The sequence below is a fragment of the Cebidichthys violaceus genome, unplaced genomic scaffold, assembly GCF_023349555.1.
Source record: "Cebidichthys violaceus isolate CVI_PGR_0920_01 unplaced genomic scaffold, fCebVio1.0.p SCAF_10, whole genome shotgun sequence".
Lineage (NCBI taxonomy): Eukaryota > Metazoa > Chordata > Actinopteri > Perciformes > Stichaeidae > Cebidichthys > Cebidichthys violaceus.
In genome coordinates this window covers 17956111-17970002 of record NW_027176263.1, presented here as the reverse complement: position 1 = coordinate 17970002, position 13892 = coordinate 17956111, and the positions used below count along the sequence as shown (strand labels likewise).

The 13892-nt window shown below is 43.4% G+C and overlaps 1 protein-coding gene across 4 annotated transcripts in view; it reads right to left on the bottom strand.

Moving 5' to 3' along the window:
• The window catches only part of ltbp1 (latent transforming growth factor beta binding protein 1), a 63034-nt gene that overhangs the window by 24246 nt on the left and 24896 nt on the right, over positions 1 to 13892 (bottom strand). Inside the window, exons 8-11 of one of the 4 annotated variants that reach the window (XM_068728266.1) lie at positions 12024 to 12191; positions 6158 to 6331; positions 1492 to 1514; positions 936 to 1038 (exon numbers count right to left, since the gene is read on the bottom strand). In XM_068728266.1, the coding sequence (XP_068584367.1) occupies positions 936 to 1038; positions 1492 to 1514; positions 6158 to 6331; positions 12024 to 12191 (468 nt within the window). The remainder of the gene's footprint in view (positions 1 to 935; positions 1039 to 1491; positions 1515 to 6157; positions 6332 to 12023; positions 12192 to 13892) is intronic. The other 3 variants (XM_068728274.1, XM_068728291.1, XM_068728283.1) reach the window with 3 other exon arrangements.

Here is a 13892-nt window from a genome sequence, read left to right as displayed (position 1 = left end):
ATACAGCTGATGAGCATACAGCTGATGAACATACAGCTGATGAACATACAGCTGATGAACATACAGCTGATGAGCATACAGCTGATGAGCATACAGCTGATCAACATACAGCTGATCAACATACAGCTGATGAATTAGAGAAACTAAATGTTGTTCTGGAGACCAACAGGGATTGTTTGGTAGCAGGCGGGTAAACCTAATCATTATAAATGTACACACTAATAAGACAATAAATCATCCACTGATTGTTGTGGGTTTGTTACTGTGCTTTTCAGTGATTCTAAGTGTTGGCCTGTGAAGAAGCTGCATTCACGTCTTCTGCTCTTCAGTCGGAGCACTTTAGTGATGGATAGCAGACACGTTCTATTTTATCTTGTATGTATATGCATGATAATTAACAATCCAATAGGTCATATAAATCTATCATTGTATAAATATCAATTTGACTTGATCTAATACTGGGGACTAGAAAGGAACATGTGTAGCAATGCAAACTCATCACAAAACCTTCAGAACATTGGCAGCTCCATCAGTAGAGAAAACATGACTGTAGCTTGACATGATTAAACACTACGAGAAGATGTACAAATGGCATTAATAAATAAAGAAAAGAATGAGTAAACACATGTATTGATAACAAGTTCTTCTAAAGCCAGTGTAACAAAGATCACAGTACAGGTGGCCCTTCAGGACATCAGAGTGAACTTGTCAGCAGTTGACTCATTTGTCATTCCTCACACTTTAGCACACCGTAGCATGCATTTTTCTGCATATACGTTTTTTTGAAGAAATGATATGTGTGCTAATGTTAGCGTTCCAATATTACAGCAGAAGCGGAAGTGAAATAAGTATCGTTGAACTATGAGCTTGACAAGCTGCGTCTGAGATGTCCTAAACTGCCAACCACAAGGTTCAGAGGGTAGTGAAGCAGACACCTGGGTAGGCTGCCTCGATCCTGACAGTGGATACACCTGGAGATAGCTGGGGCTGGATAGGTTCAACTACTGGCCTATTACTAACCATAGGAACTACCAGCTCCTTCAATGACAAGACACAGACAATAATACCAAAGGGACACGGTCAACAGAGTACTGGATGCATTACATTCAGTCTATCATTTCAGCTCTGCATCTATCATGCAATACAAGCGCTGTGCTATGAAGCGGATTAGCATTCAGATTGCATCGCAACTGACTGCAGTTTAAACACAGGGCAGAAATGAACAGCTCAGCAAGCAAGCCAGAGAGCAAACACTGCCTGCCACTTCTGCATGGACGTCTGTCTGGATGTCTTAGTGTCAGGGATTTATGTCTATTTCTGCTACTGACACTGACATAAACACAGGATTTTCTGCATTGCTCGGTGCTGACCAGCTCAAAGTCATGCAGCCACGTCGCTGACTGACATGCAAAGGTGATTCTGTAACGCCTCAGCGGCTACGGAGTGTCCGTGTGCATGCAAACTGCTGCAACAAATTTGCTCCCAACCTACCTGATCTGGTGCAGTTGTTGCTACTGACCACAGAGAAACAGAAACAAAAATGTTGAAATGTAAGTTTTAGTTTTCACGGAAAGTTCAGTTTCTGGTTGTTCAATGTCCCCCAGTTAAAAAGTGGTGGTGGGCTTCAGACAGTTCATAAAACTAAGAGAGAGAGAGATATGAGAAGTACAGTATGAGGATATCTATATGCCAATATTGAATTTGAAGCTCAAAAATGGTGTTGCCAATGAATATTACTTTAGAAAATACAACAGTTGCTCCATTTAACGTAACTTCCTGATCAAACCACGCCCACTTCGGTCTTCTGTCTGAATACAGAGACACATATGATAACGTCTCTGTACACCTTAGTTAGTTTATAATATAATCAAACTATCTTGGGAAGGTTGGTTTCAAAGTTACCGACAGGTGTTTCTATTATTTTGTCCACACCATTTATTTATAGGAGTTATTGCATGACTGTTGAATGGTCTGTATTCATTTTAGCAAAGTGTACCCAATAACTGAATGTCGTGTTGTTCTGAACAGCTTATGTCTGCAGAGTTTGATTATTGTAACGACAGTTTACAATATAATTATGATGTGATCACAAGAAAAAGCAATTCATGCCCGATATGTGAAACACCTTCATTGCAAAAATACCAGACTTTACCCAAAGTAATCCCTTTACTAAATGCCATATAATCATTCACTTTCCATGTTTTGATGAGGTCAAAAAGGTTGCAGACCCCTTTCTCAGTTCTAAAATATTACAACACTAAGGATATGAAAAGAAATCCTCCTTTCTGCAGAGCCAATGTACCAATATACAAAAACTAATGTGTTCAGTTTTCGGGTGGAGGATTTCTATGCGTGTTTAGAGGCCTGCTTGCTGTTCCATTCAAGAGAGGCTTAGGAGCACTTTGACTCTCTGGTTTTGGCTAAGATGGTGGCTTTCAAGCATGCTCTGAATATTAACGGGAGGCTCCTCCTCTTCATCTCTCAGCTTGTTTATCTCCCACTCTTCTGAAGGGCTGAGAGCTGGCCTGTGTTTGAAGAGAATGTGAAGTGAGCAAAAGCCTTCGAATCCTTGTCACCTACGAACAAATGAGGAAACATGAGGGATGTAAAAGTGAGCTCCTAATCACGTACAGCAGAGATCATAATTCAGGATTTGGATTGTGAGGCTGATAAATTAAGACCACGCTTCAAACAACAGAGGGAGGGGTGCGGGTGTATTCGTAATACTTACTTTGTTACTTTTTATTCATTACAGAAAAGCACAAAAATGCATTTCAATTACCTCTTACAGCATTGCCAAAATGCAATCCCTCACAGGTGTTGATTTCTTTGAAAGTATGTTCAGTCACTTAAAAGCATGCCGGATGGAAGACAGCTGAGCAATATTAATGTCTCAGTATCTCAAGAGTCCAACTGTTGAAGGGTAAATTCTGTAATCGACAGAATTAGACTGTGGCTCGAGTTGACCTCTAGCTGAAAGCTGACGGTTCCTCCTCATGATGAACATAAGCACTTTCTCTGTTTTTGTCTTCTGCTCTCCTTCCCTGGTCCCATTCACCGGGGAGGAACTCTTGACCATCAAACTTGTTGTTGGATAGAGTCATTTCTTCCAGCCACACAGCTTTTGGTGACAGACCGGTCTTGGGCTACCCTCTGAAGAGGCTGTTCTTGCAGCAGGTCACAAGACAACGGCCAATGATGCTTGCCTGTGGGGACTGCCATTGGTGCTCAAGGCCTTGGTGAAGGATCCCTTTGAGCCTCTGGAGTGCTCCTCTCTGAAGGCGAGAGAGTGTGTCGTTACACCCCAGTTGCTTGCTGGTTCTTGGTGACAGCAATGAAGCTACTCTCAGAACAAATCCTGTCTTAGTTCAGGGTTATACACCTGGATATGTTTTTACTTCCACCCCAAGCAGGAGACAGGGAGGCAGAGTAACATTTACAGTAAGATGCTTTGCCAAGTTTGAGTGTTTGAGCCTGTTATGTTGAGCGCATTGGCTATAAAGAGTTAGGTGGGCTGTAACTAACCTTCAGCAGTGAGAATCACTGTGGTTTGGCTCGATGTTATGTTGAGAGAGGGCTCGCATTCATCAGGCTCCACCTACTGTATCCACAGAGTCCCGTAGGGGGCGGAGCCTATGTGAGTTAGAACCAAGTCGCAACCTCCGGGGCTGAAAAAAGAAGCCAACGCGGAGCCACTGCCGTTCATCCAATGGCCACTTGAGGCTGGCACCAAAAACGAGCCAAGCCTGATACACCCCCATGTTAAAATGCCCAAATTCATAGCAGAACAAAACATGCCTGGTACAAAAAATGGTGTTGGTTTCTATAGCTAATATATCATTCATGACAACTGAACGTTGGGTGAATAAAAATCCGGTTAAATGACATTAAGGTTTAAAGTTATGCATAATTAAGCCGAGTTGACAGACAGGTGGGTGCTGTCACAGCCGCTAGCCGTCGGCTGGGTGTCACCTCAGCTACTCCGGCTCAGAGATCGGTCGTGTGGGTGTGTGAGTGAGTGAGTGTGTGCGTGAGTGAGTGTGTGAGTGAGTGTGTGTGCATAGGTGTGCCTGCCTGACTGCTGACTTCTCACTCACTACTCTTAACCTACCCAGGCTGGTAGGGCTGCATGTGAGACACAGTTGGGGGATGAATATGAGATGCAAGAGACACAAGAACTTGACTTGGGTCTTGAGGAGCTGCAGTGTTTATTCATGGTCAAACTGATCATTTCAAAGCTATCTGCTCTGATCCACTGTCACTCTCGCTCAACCACAAACCTGCTACACCAACACTACACTGAGCCATTCCTTTAAGTAGTACTATCTTGTTCCTAACTAACAGTGGGGTGGGGGCGAGGAAACGCAAATCATCTGTCCCTTTGCATGTTTGTTCAGTTTGATTTCAGAATTAACGACACAACACAGTTCGATCCCCGGTTCTGCTAGTCTATGTATGTTAATGTATCCTTGGGCAAGACTCTTAACCCCAAACAGCTCCCTCAGGCTGTTCCAGTGGTGTATGAATAGTTATGAATGATTAGAAAGTGATTAGAAAGTCCTGATTGGCAGATGGCACCTTGCATGGTAGCCCCTGCCATCGGTGTAGGAATGGGTGTGAATGGGTGAATGATGACAGTAAGTGTTAGAGCGCATTGAGTGGTGACCTTCAGCACGCACTGGGGCGGTTTGCAGCCAAGCGTCAAGAGGTTGGGATGAGAGTCAGTACCTTCAAGTCTGAGGCCATGGTTATCTGCTGGAAAACGGTGGATTGCACCCTTTGGGTTGGGAGTGAGACACTGCCCCAAACAAGAGAGTTTAAGTATCTTGGGGTCTTGTTCACGAGTGAGGGTAAAATGGACTGTGACATAGACAGGCGTCATGACCTTTGGGTAGTGACCAAAAGACTGAGATCGTGGATACAAGCGGCCAAACTGAGCTTCCCTCGTAGGGTGGCTGGGCTCAGCCTGAGAGATAAGGTGAGGAGCTCAGACAAAGGGAGTTTGGAGTAGAGCTGCTGCTCCTTCGCGTCGAAAGGGCCAGCTGAGGTGGTTCGGGCATCTGATCAGGATGCCCCCTGGAAGTCTCCCTTTAGAGGTTTTCCTGACAAATCCCACTGGTAAGAGGCAATGGGGTAAACCCACAACATGCTGGAAAGATTACATATCTCGTCTGGCCTGGGGTTCCCCAGGAGGAACTGGAAAGCGTTGCTGGGGAGAAGGCCGTCTGGACCACGACCCGGATGAGCAGAAGCTAATGGATGCAGCTCTGGATTGTTTATGCACTAATTTCCTTAAATATATTCCAGATTATTGGAATTTAAAGTAAACTACTAAACCAAAACCCTTATTTCATCTACAGCTAGAGTAACATGCTGCTGCTCTGTTGCTTATTAAAACAGGAAAAATAATATTATGCCCAGTCTTTCTACATAATTAGCATCTTACAATTTGTAGCATTGATGGTGACATTTTATAATGATTTGGCCTCAAAAGATATTTAAGTTTTAACATTCTAAACACTGTGAGAACCGAAAAGGTTCTAATGATATTACCAAAAGTCTAGACTGAAGACCAAAGGACACAGCTTTTGCAGTGTGGTCCTTCAAACAATTGAATAATTAGAAAGAAGATGTCTACTGTTGACAAATGTGATAACGAGGGAGGAGTTTAATATTTGGGGATGGTGGTGGTTTTGAGCCACAGGTCCATTTCCTTGGCAGAAATAGCTAGATGTGATGCAGTCAACTGGTCTGCATCCTTGCCACCTTCCTTTATACGTAAATGCTTTGGTCATGGAGTGATCTTGGTCCACAATGAAGGGACTAAATGTCCCTGCTGGACAGGAAATGATTGGGGTTACCCAGGAAAAGCTGGAAGAAGTTTCTGCGTGAAAAGAAGTTTGAGCTGCTTGTCTCACTTTGTTGTCATCGCAACCCTGACTATAGTGTCTCAGAAATGGAGACACTTGGATGCTATCATTTTGAAGCTGCACCAAAGTTATTATTTGGCATTTCATTAATCTGTATTACAAACATTCAACAACAACAAACACACAAGCGGCTTGTGCTAATCTAGTGTTGATATGTGTGCCACATGTATCAACTTAAACTAAATCAACTGAACATGCACTGGTAATGTTAAATGGTAGAAACCTACCTGGTATGATCTCTTCTGGTTTCCCAAAGGCCTCCACTGGTCTCTCTGGTGTTGGCAGGGGTTGGGGGGGTAGTGGGTCATTGGGCTCCTGGTAAGTGATGACTGGCTTATTGACAGGCGGATTTGGTAGAACCGTGTAGCCCATTCCACCCGGACAGATGTCTTTGAACTTAGCTACAAAATAAATAAAAGAATACAAGTCCTATCATACAAGTGAAAACAACAAGTGTAAAAAATAATCAGCAATATTGTTGATGTTAATGTTAATGACTTTATGATCTCTGGGATTGTAGTATTCACAGATACACGTTGCAAGGATTCTGGCAATGCTGATTTGAACTAATAAATCACCATATCATATAAAAGTTGGGTACTAGAATAAAACGTCTAGCACAATTTATAGGAATGTTCTTTGAATGTTCTAACTTAGTGGTTCAAATTGTGGTTTAAGGTAGATACAGAAAACATGACATGTACAATGTTCAGATTGTGTTTATCTCAATAAGAATATGAATTCTACCAAACATTCCTGATAAACAAATAGACAAAGATGAATGTCTGCATGAGTGCACTCAACATTTTGAATCGATCTCCCAACGTGTTCAAAGCAGCAGATATTACAACACTGCTGTATCATTTCTACTGCTCTACTGTCACACCACTGTAATTCAAACATACATTTGTTAGCCTTAAGTAAAGATCTGTGATGTTTTTTTTCCAATAACACTTTTCCCATGTGATGAGATAACGACATCTACAAAGTGAGAAAAGTAGATGCAATCACAATTCAGTGACTAACTATCTCTTGAACTATCTCTTATTTAAGTATTATAGTTCTTAAAGTTTCCAATAGTCCAGTTTTTGGAAAAGGCAAGAATCAGAGTCTATTCAAACCAAGCATTCTCTCTCAAACTTAAGCTGCACCACAGTTGATAAGCCTAAAATACCAGGAGACATTCAGTGTTAAAGACAAATCTGGCTGATCAAGTTTGCATTTCAGTTAGTTGTTTATCTAAAAGGATTTCCACTGAATATTCGGCAGGTCTGCCCATTAACCCCGCTGATGTACTGCATTATTCAACAACCTTTCCCTGAGACATCATGGGGATGTCAAGTCAGTGACACCTATCATAGACTCAACCTATATGCTGATGATGTAGCCCCATTCTTGACGAACATCAGAAACCTGTTTCTATGAGCTTAGCAATAACAAATGATTTTAGCTTTATTCAAAGGAACATCAATTTCAGTATGTTTAAGCCTTCTTCCCGTAGTTACAACAAATAAGAATCATGAGAATCTACAGTTGAAAATCAAACTTGTCAGTGATCTATGGGTAACTATTCCATCATTTCTATAAAACAAAACACAATGATCCCTATGTGCACAGTTACACTCAGGAACATTACTATTAGCCCCAGAGACCGGTAGGTTTAATTCCACTCCAGAGGCGGACTTGTACCTATTCACACCTATTCATACACTGATGGCTACTAGCCCTGTGTAGCAATTGTCCAAAATCAATTGTTTTCTCTGCAAACAGTTATATGCTTTCTGTATATAAAATGTATTTTACAATAGGCCGTGAATGTCTTTCACGGTGTTGCAGTTGTAGGTATGTCTCCATTGCAGAACATCTTAACAACCTGTTATAGGGTAGCTAGGGAAGCTCGCTGGCAAGCGACTGGTGGCCGACTACTTTCCTATAGTTTTTTGTTTTTCATAGTGAGTTGCTTTTCACCCTATTGATGTAAGGTGCCTTGCATACAATTGAGCGGTGCTTAATTCATGAACGCAAAGGCTAAACTGTCACTCCTTGCTTGTTTGTGTGCTTGTCGTGCCTGTCACTTACATGAGCTGTAGGCAAAGACGAATACACTTTTTTCCCATATGTCCATCCTGCTGCATCTGCCGGGGTCACCCCAACTGTTAAGTCACGTTAGATAGCTAGCATTAGCAGCTGTGTAATTCACTAGATAACAATACTGTTAGCTTGAGTGTGGTGAGAGTCAGTTTGAGAATAGCTAAGCTATAAACATAGCTAAATGCAGAGGGGAGAGACAGCAGGTCAACCACTGATGGTGGCATTGAGTAGCTCCCCTCATGTAGCTGCCGAGCTGACAGTGAGTCAAGGGAGTCTCTCAACTGCCAACAAAGTGCCACTGTGACTGTGGTGCCACCCAGCTCCGCAGCTACTAGTCAAGGTTACAAGGTTGTTTATTGTCACTGTACAACAGGGTTGTGCAACAAAATGCAGTTTGCAGTTCCACTTTGACATGTAAGAAAAAATAAAACAAAACTGTATTATATAGTTCAACACCATTTCGACACCATTGATGATCACATCCTATTACAGAGATCAATAACAGTTTGTATTTGTAAACCACACATCCTCCATGCACACCAAAGGTAGTCATGGGGTTCCACAAGGTTCTACACAACATATGAAATCCAATCATAATGAATAATAATAAGCTTCCGGACAGACCTGCTCCCACCACTGAAAGATTTTTCATTTGTGTGTCCCGAGGGGACGTTGGAGACAACTGAGTGGGCCATGTTCAAAACCTCTGGTGTGGAGGCGGCTGGAAGGAGTTTTGGTCAGAAGGTCAATGGCAGTGACCTTAGAACCCACTGGTGGATACAAGCAGTGAAGGAAGGCCTTTCGGGCTTGGTTGGTCCAGGGGTCTCCTGAAGCAGCAGGTACTGTTATGTAACGGTACTATTTTAGTGAAGTGCAGAGCTGAGTGATCAGGTGTGTCAGGCGGGGCGTGCATAGTCCACACCTGGAAATCCAGTCAGTCTCAGTATTCAGTGTTATGCTAATGTAGATACAACTGCCTCTTATACTCATTTTAAGAGAATACTCAGAAGATGGCCAAGTTCCCACCTCCTGAAAACTGGATCAATGGCCAGAATGGCATCAGAGGTTTCATCGCTTCAGGATAGTAACACAACTTAAAAAAGAAACCGGAGAAGTACAAGTGTGTAAACACAGGGGCAGATACAAGTGTCATTTCAGAAAACACTTTTAACTTGCTGAGAAATAAGCCACGACTGAAAACTGGCGAGACCAAATTAGGCAGGCCTGGGGTCAGCGTGAACTGTAAGGGTTACTTCACAGTTACTACTGTGTGGAAAAAGCAAAAGTCCAGGTTTAAAGTAAATGTGATAAAGGGGTCAAATGGCAGCAACCTGCTGAGCCGTAATGGAGCTATCGCTCTAGGCTTAGTCAAGCGAATAGAAGAGATCAAAAGCACAAAGCCGTTTCAGGCAGGCTGAAGATAAAGCCAATCAAAGTCAGTCTGCAGGAGGACGCTGTACCCTACAGTGTGACCACTGCAAGACGTGTGTCAGTGCCGATGCTCCCTAAAGTAAAAAAGGAGCTGGACCACATGGAAGCCAGTGGCGTGATCAGAGTCAATTAAAGAGCCCACGGAGATCAGCCAAGGATATGCGTTGATCTAAAACACCTGAATAAGGCAGTAAAGAGAGAGAAGTTTATTCTTCCCACCATAGATGATATCCTACCTAAACTCGCTGGCAGAAAAATGTGTTTTCCCTTTTGGACGCAGCAAGTGGTTTCTGGCAGATACCACCAGACAGAGAGAGTGACAAACTCACTACCTTCATAACTCCCTTTGGAAGATATTTCTTCAATAGAGCCATTTGGAATCACAAGTGCACCAGAAATCTTTCAGTGTGAAATGACTGAGCTCTTGAAAGATCACGAAGCCCATGCGTTTTAAATGGACGACATCCGTATTTATTCAGACTCTGAAGAGGTCCATGAGGTGAAGCTCCAAAAGACTCTGGACACACTGGAGAAAGCTGGTTTAAAGCTGAACCACGACAAATGTCTCCTGCATCAGCGACGACTTAACTATTTTGGACACTGTATAGATGAGCATGGCCAAATGAGACCAAGGTCAAGGCCGTCACTCAGCTTGAGCCACCAAACAATGTCACTGATCTGAGAAGGATCCTGGGTATAATACGCTATTTAGGTAGGTAGCTGACAAACCTGTCTGAGGTCACCAAACCCCTGAATGATCTACTCAAAAAAACGATGTGACGTGGGCATGAAGTGCAGTGTATGATGTGTTACAACCCTACAGCTGTGCATGAGACTTATTCAGTCTCAGTATTCAGTGTTATGCTAATGTTTGGCTAACAAAGTTAGCCTCTTATGCTCATTTTTTACACAACACTACAGGTACCAGGGGACCAAAGGTGCTGTGGGAGTAGTTTGGTGTGGCTATGGAAAAGGACTTTTGTTTGGCCTCAAGGAAGTTCTGGTTCTAAACCGTTAGAGAACGGCTCACTCTTACTGAGGATATTGTCTAGCGGTGAAAAGAGCACTTTGAGGATCTCTTAAACTCGATTGACATGTCCTCTGTGGAGGAGGAAGAGTTGAAAGACTCCTCAGCAGCAAGGCATCAGGTGTGGATGAGATTTGCTGTGAGAAGTATCCAAAAACTGTTGGGCTGTCTTGGCTGTAGTGTGAGTGAAGGGTAAGGACGGTGCCTGTGGAGTGGCATACCAGGGTGGTGGTTTCTATTTCTAAAAAAGGGGTTGAGAGAATGTGCTCCAATTATCGGAGCACTCCATTATCACATTGCTGAGCCTTCTAGGAAACGTTTATTCCAGGATGCTAGAAAGGAGGCCATGACTATCTGACTGATTATGAGACCTCAGATCCAGGAAGAGCAATGTGGATTCCGTCCAGGCCACGGAAGAGTAGGCCAGCTCTTCACCTTTGCAGGGTTACTGGGGGCATCATAGGAGTTTGCTCTACCAGTCTACATGTGCTTTGAGGACTTGGAGAAGGCTTATGGCCCACAGAGCACTGGAGCTATGATTACGAGCACACCGGTCTTTCTAGAACTTAAGTGAGAGCTGTGTTCATCTTCTCTGCACGTTCTTCCCTTGCCACCAATTCTGTTTGGGTATTTGATCAGGATGCGACCGCAAGGTTGGCGGTTCGTGTTCTGTGCCGAAGTGTCCCTGAGCAAGACACTGAACCCCCAACTGCTCCCCGGGTGCTTCTCAGCAGCCCACTGCTCCCTATATACTAGGGATGGGTTAAATGCAGAGAACTTGTACATTTCCCTGCTGCGGGAATAATAAAGGATTATAAAAACAAATTCAAATACAATGCGTCCATTTGAAGGTCTTCCGGGCCCATCCAACTGTTAGAGGACCCCGGGGTAGACCCAGAACCCAGAACACACTGGAGGGATTATATATACAGTGCCAGGCAGAGAGACATCTGGACTACCTTCCTTTTCCTGCTGCCACCGCAACTGGACCCAGATAAACAGAAGAAACGGATGGAATAAATAATGCTTTCTGTTTGGAAGAAAGGCTTGTTTGATGGACAATGTACTGTATTAAAACATCAGATATGTAGTTCAATACATATCTGACTATATAATACAGTAAGGAACATTAACACAAAGTACAGCTGAGGCTGATGGGAATGTCATTAGTTGGCCAGATATTTGGTCATAAAGCAAAGTATTGTACAAATTATCATTTTGACCATATGATGGTGAGATGAAGTCAGAGGACTGATTACAATTCAACCATAAGGGGAGCATTACTAGCTGTAACATATTTGATTGTCCGCCTTGTGGTGGCTTTAGATGAAGTCAGGGGATCATCAGAGTCATTAGTATACATCCTTTTGGAACCATGGGCAGCTGTGCAATATTTAGTGCCAATCAATCTAGTAGATGTTGAAATATTTCACTCGTGTGAATTTTGTTAGGAAACGTCAGAGTTAAATCACTTTAGTTGAGTTAAGTTTGGTTTGGGTTAGTTAGTTCTTTTAAGACAGGATAACCATCTGACTTGACCTTACCTGTTCCTGGAGGGGGGCATTTGTCACAACGAGGGCCCCAGGCTTTACCCACACTGCAGCAGCAGAGCTGTTTGCTCAGCTGGGTAGATACTGGGTGCAAACATTGCCTCCCTGAGCTGACCAAACGGAAGCAAGCGCCCTTCTCCTCTTGGATGGCAGGCGTGTTGGCTAAAGCAGAGTTTAGAAGGTGGGAGCAGTGCACCAGAGTGTAGGAGACACATACATGGGGAAAGAGAGAACACAGAGTGGAGAAATAAAGAGGTCCCCTTCACCAAAGCAACCTCCCTTCTCACCTGAACACACTTTTGCCACAAACAAACATATTTCTAAAGCAAAACTAGTGCATAGAGAAAAATACAGGTTATAATACAGACGTCGGACAACCACATTTTGCGGTGGCACAAACAACTACATTCAAACAATTTAAGCCAAACACAGAACACAGAACACCTTCAAAGCACAGACGTGTTGTAGGAGAAGATCCCTTTCATGCTAATGCTTCATGCACTATCAAAGTCAAGCGCTGCCAGAGATTGAAGGCATGCAGGAGAGTTTGGCTCAGTTTGTGTTTTTCAAGTTGTTGTATGGCGTGAGCACTCCCCCCACCAGGTGTCTCTGCAGCGACCACTGCTGTAATGTTTGATTGAATGAACGTCTAACATCTCATCTCATAGGTGTTTTTCTTTGGTTCCTCTCATTCTTATTCAGTCGTCTGAACCGGCTCTGAGCAGGCTTGCACTTCAGCTGGGAAGCAAGACACAGGAACTTCTTGGTTATTGAGGAGTATTTTATTGAAAACAATCGATAAAATGTATTTTTCAAAAGTGTGATACCATGAGAGCGTCTTTAGAATGCAGTCATAAATGAGCACAAATCAATGTTAGACCAATGGGTCCAGCAGTGTGCAAGATTAGCCTTGGACAGACAGACAGACACACATTAGCAGACACACGACCAAACACAGTATGCCTGACGGAGATAATAACTGTTCAGTTAATTCAGCTTATATTGTGAATGCTGTATCAATGCTAACATAACAGAAAGACAGGATTCTCAAGTAGGTTCATTATTTGAGAAGAAGACAGTGGTTCTGTGAGTTATTCAGGTTAACCTAGCTTAGCATGGAGACTGAAACAGCAAACAGCTGGCTTAGCTCTATCCAAAGACACATCCCAACCAGCAGACCAAAGACACGCTATGACAACTGTTAGGACAACTCTCTCTGCGCCGGTCAACACATGACTCTGCTCTTCTGCTGTTTTCTCTAGAGCTAATCTCTGTCTGTCTGTCTGTCTGTCTGTCTGTCTGTCTCTCTGTCTGTCTCTCTGTCTGTCTGTCTGTCTGTCTGTCTGTCTGTCTGTCTGTCTGTCTGTCTGTCTGCTTGTGTGTGTCTGTGTGCGTACAAGGAAAGCGACGGCAGCAGGTCCCGCCCACACCTCTTCGCTGAAGAGACGGGAGGGGAGACAGCTGGCAGGCAAATGATCACTAGTGGGGAGCGAGCTAGGTAACAACAGGGCTGCCAACGTTACGAGTACGTTGGTCATTTCATGAGAAGGCAATCTGTGGCATTACCCAGCGCAGGGGACAGGGTCAAAACTCCTCCACCTCCACTTCTGTTTTTAAGGTTTAGCAGCCAATTTCTCAATTTTAAAGAGAATATGAATGAAAAGCCGAGTGGATCATTTTGTCAATGACAGACATCATGGCGTGATTGACGCTGATGAATCACCCAGAGTTCATGTAAAAAGTAGTGAGCAGTGACAGGAAGCCATCACTCACCATCAGCACAACTAAAAGCTAAAAGCAAATAAACAGCTCTGTTTCTTTTGACAACATCTGATGAAGGATTCCTGATATGGTTCATGCTGT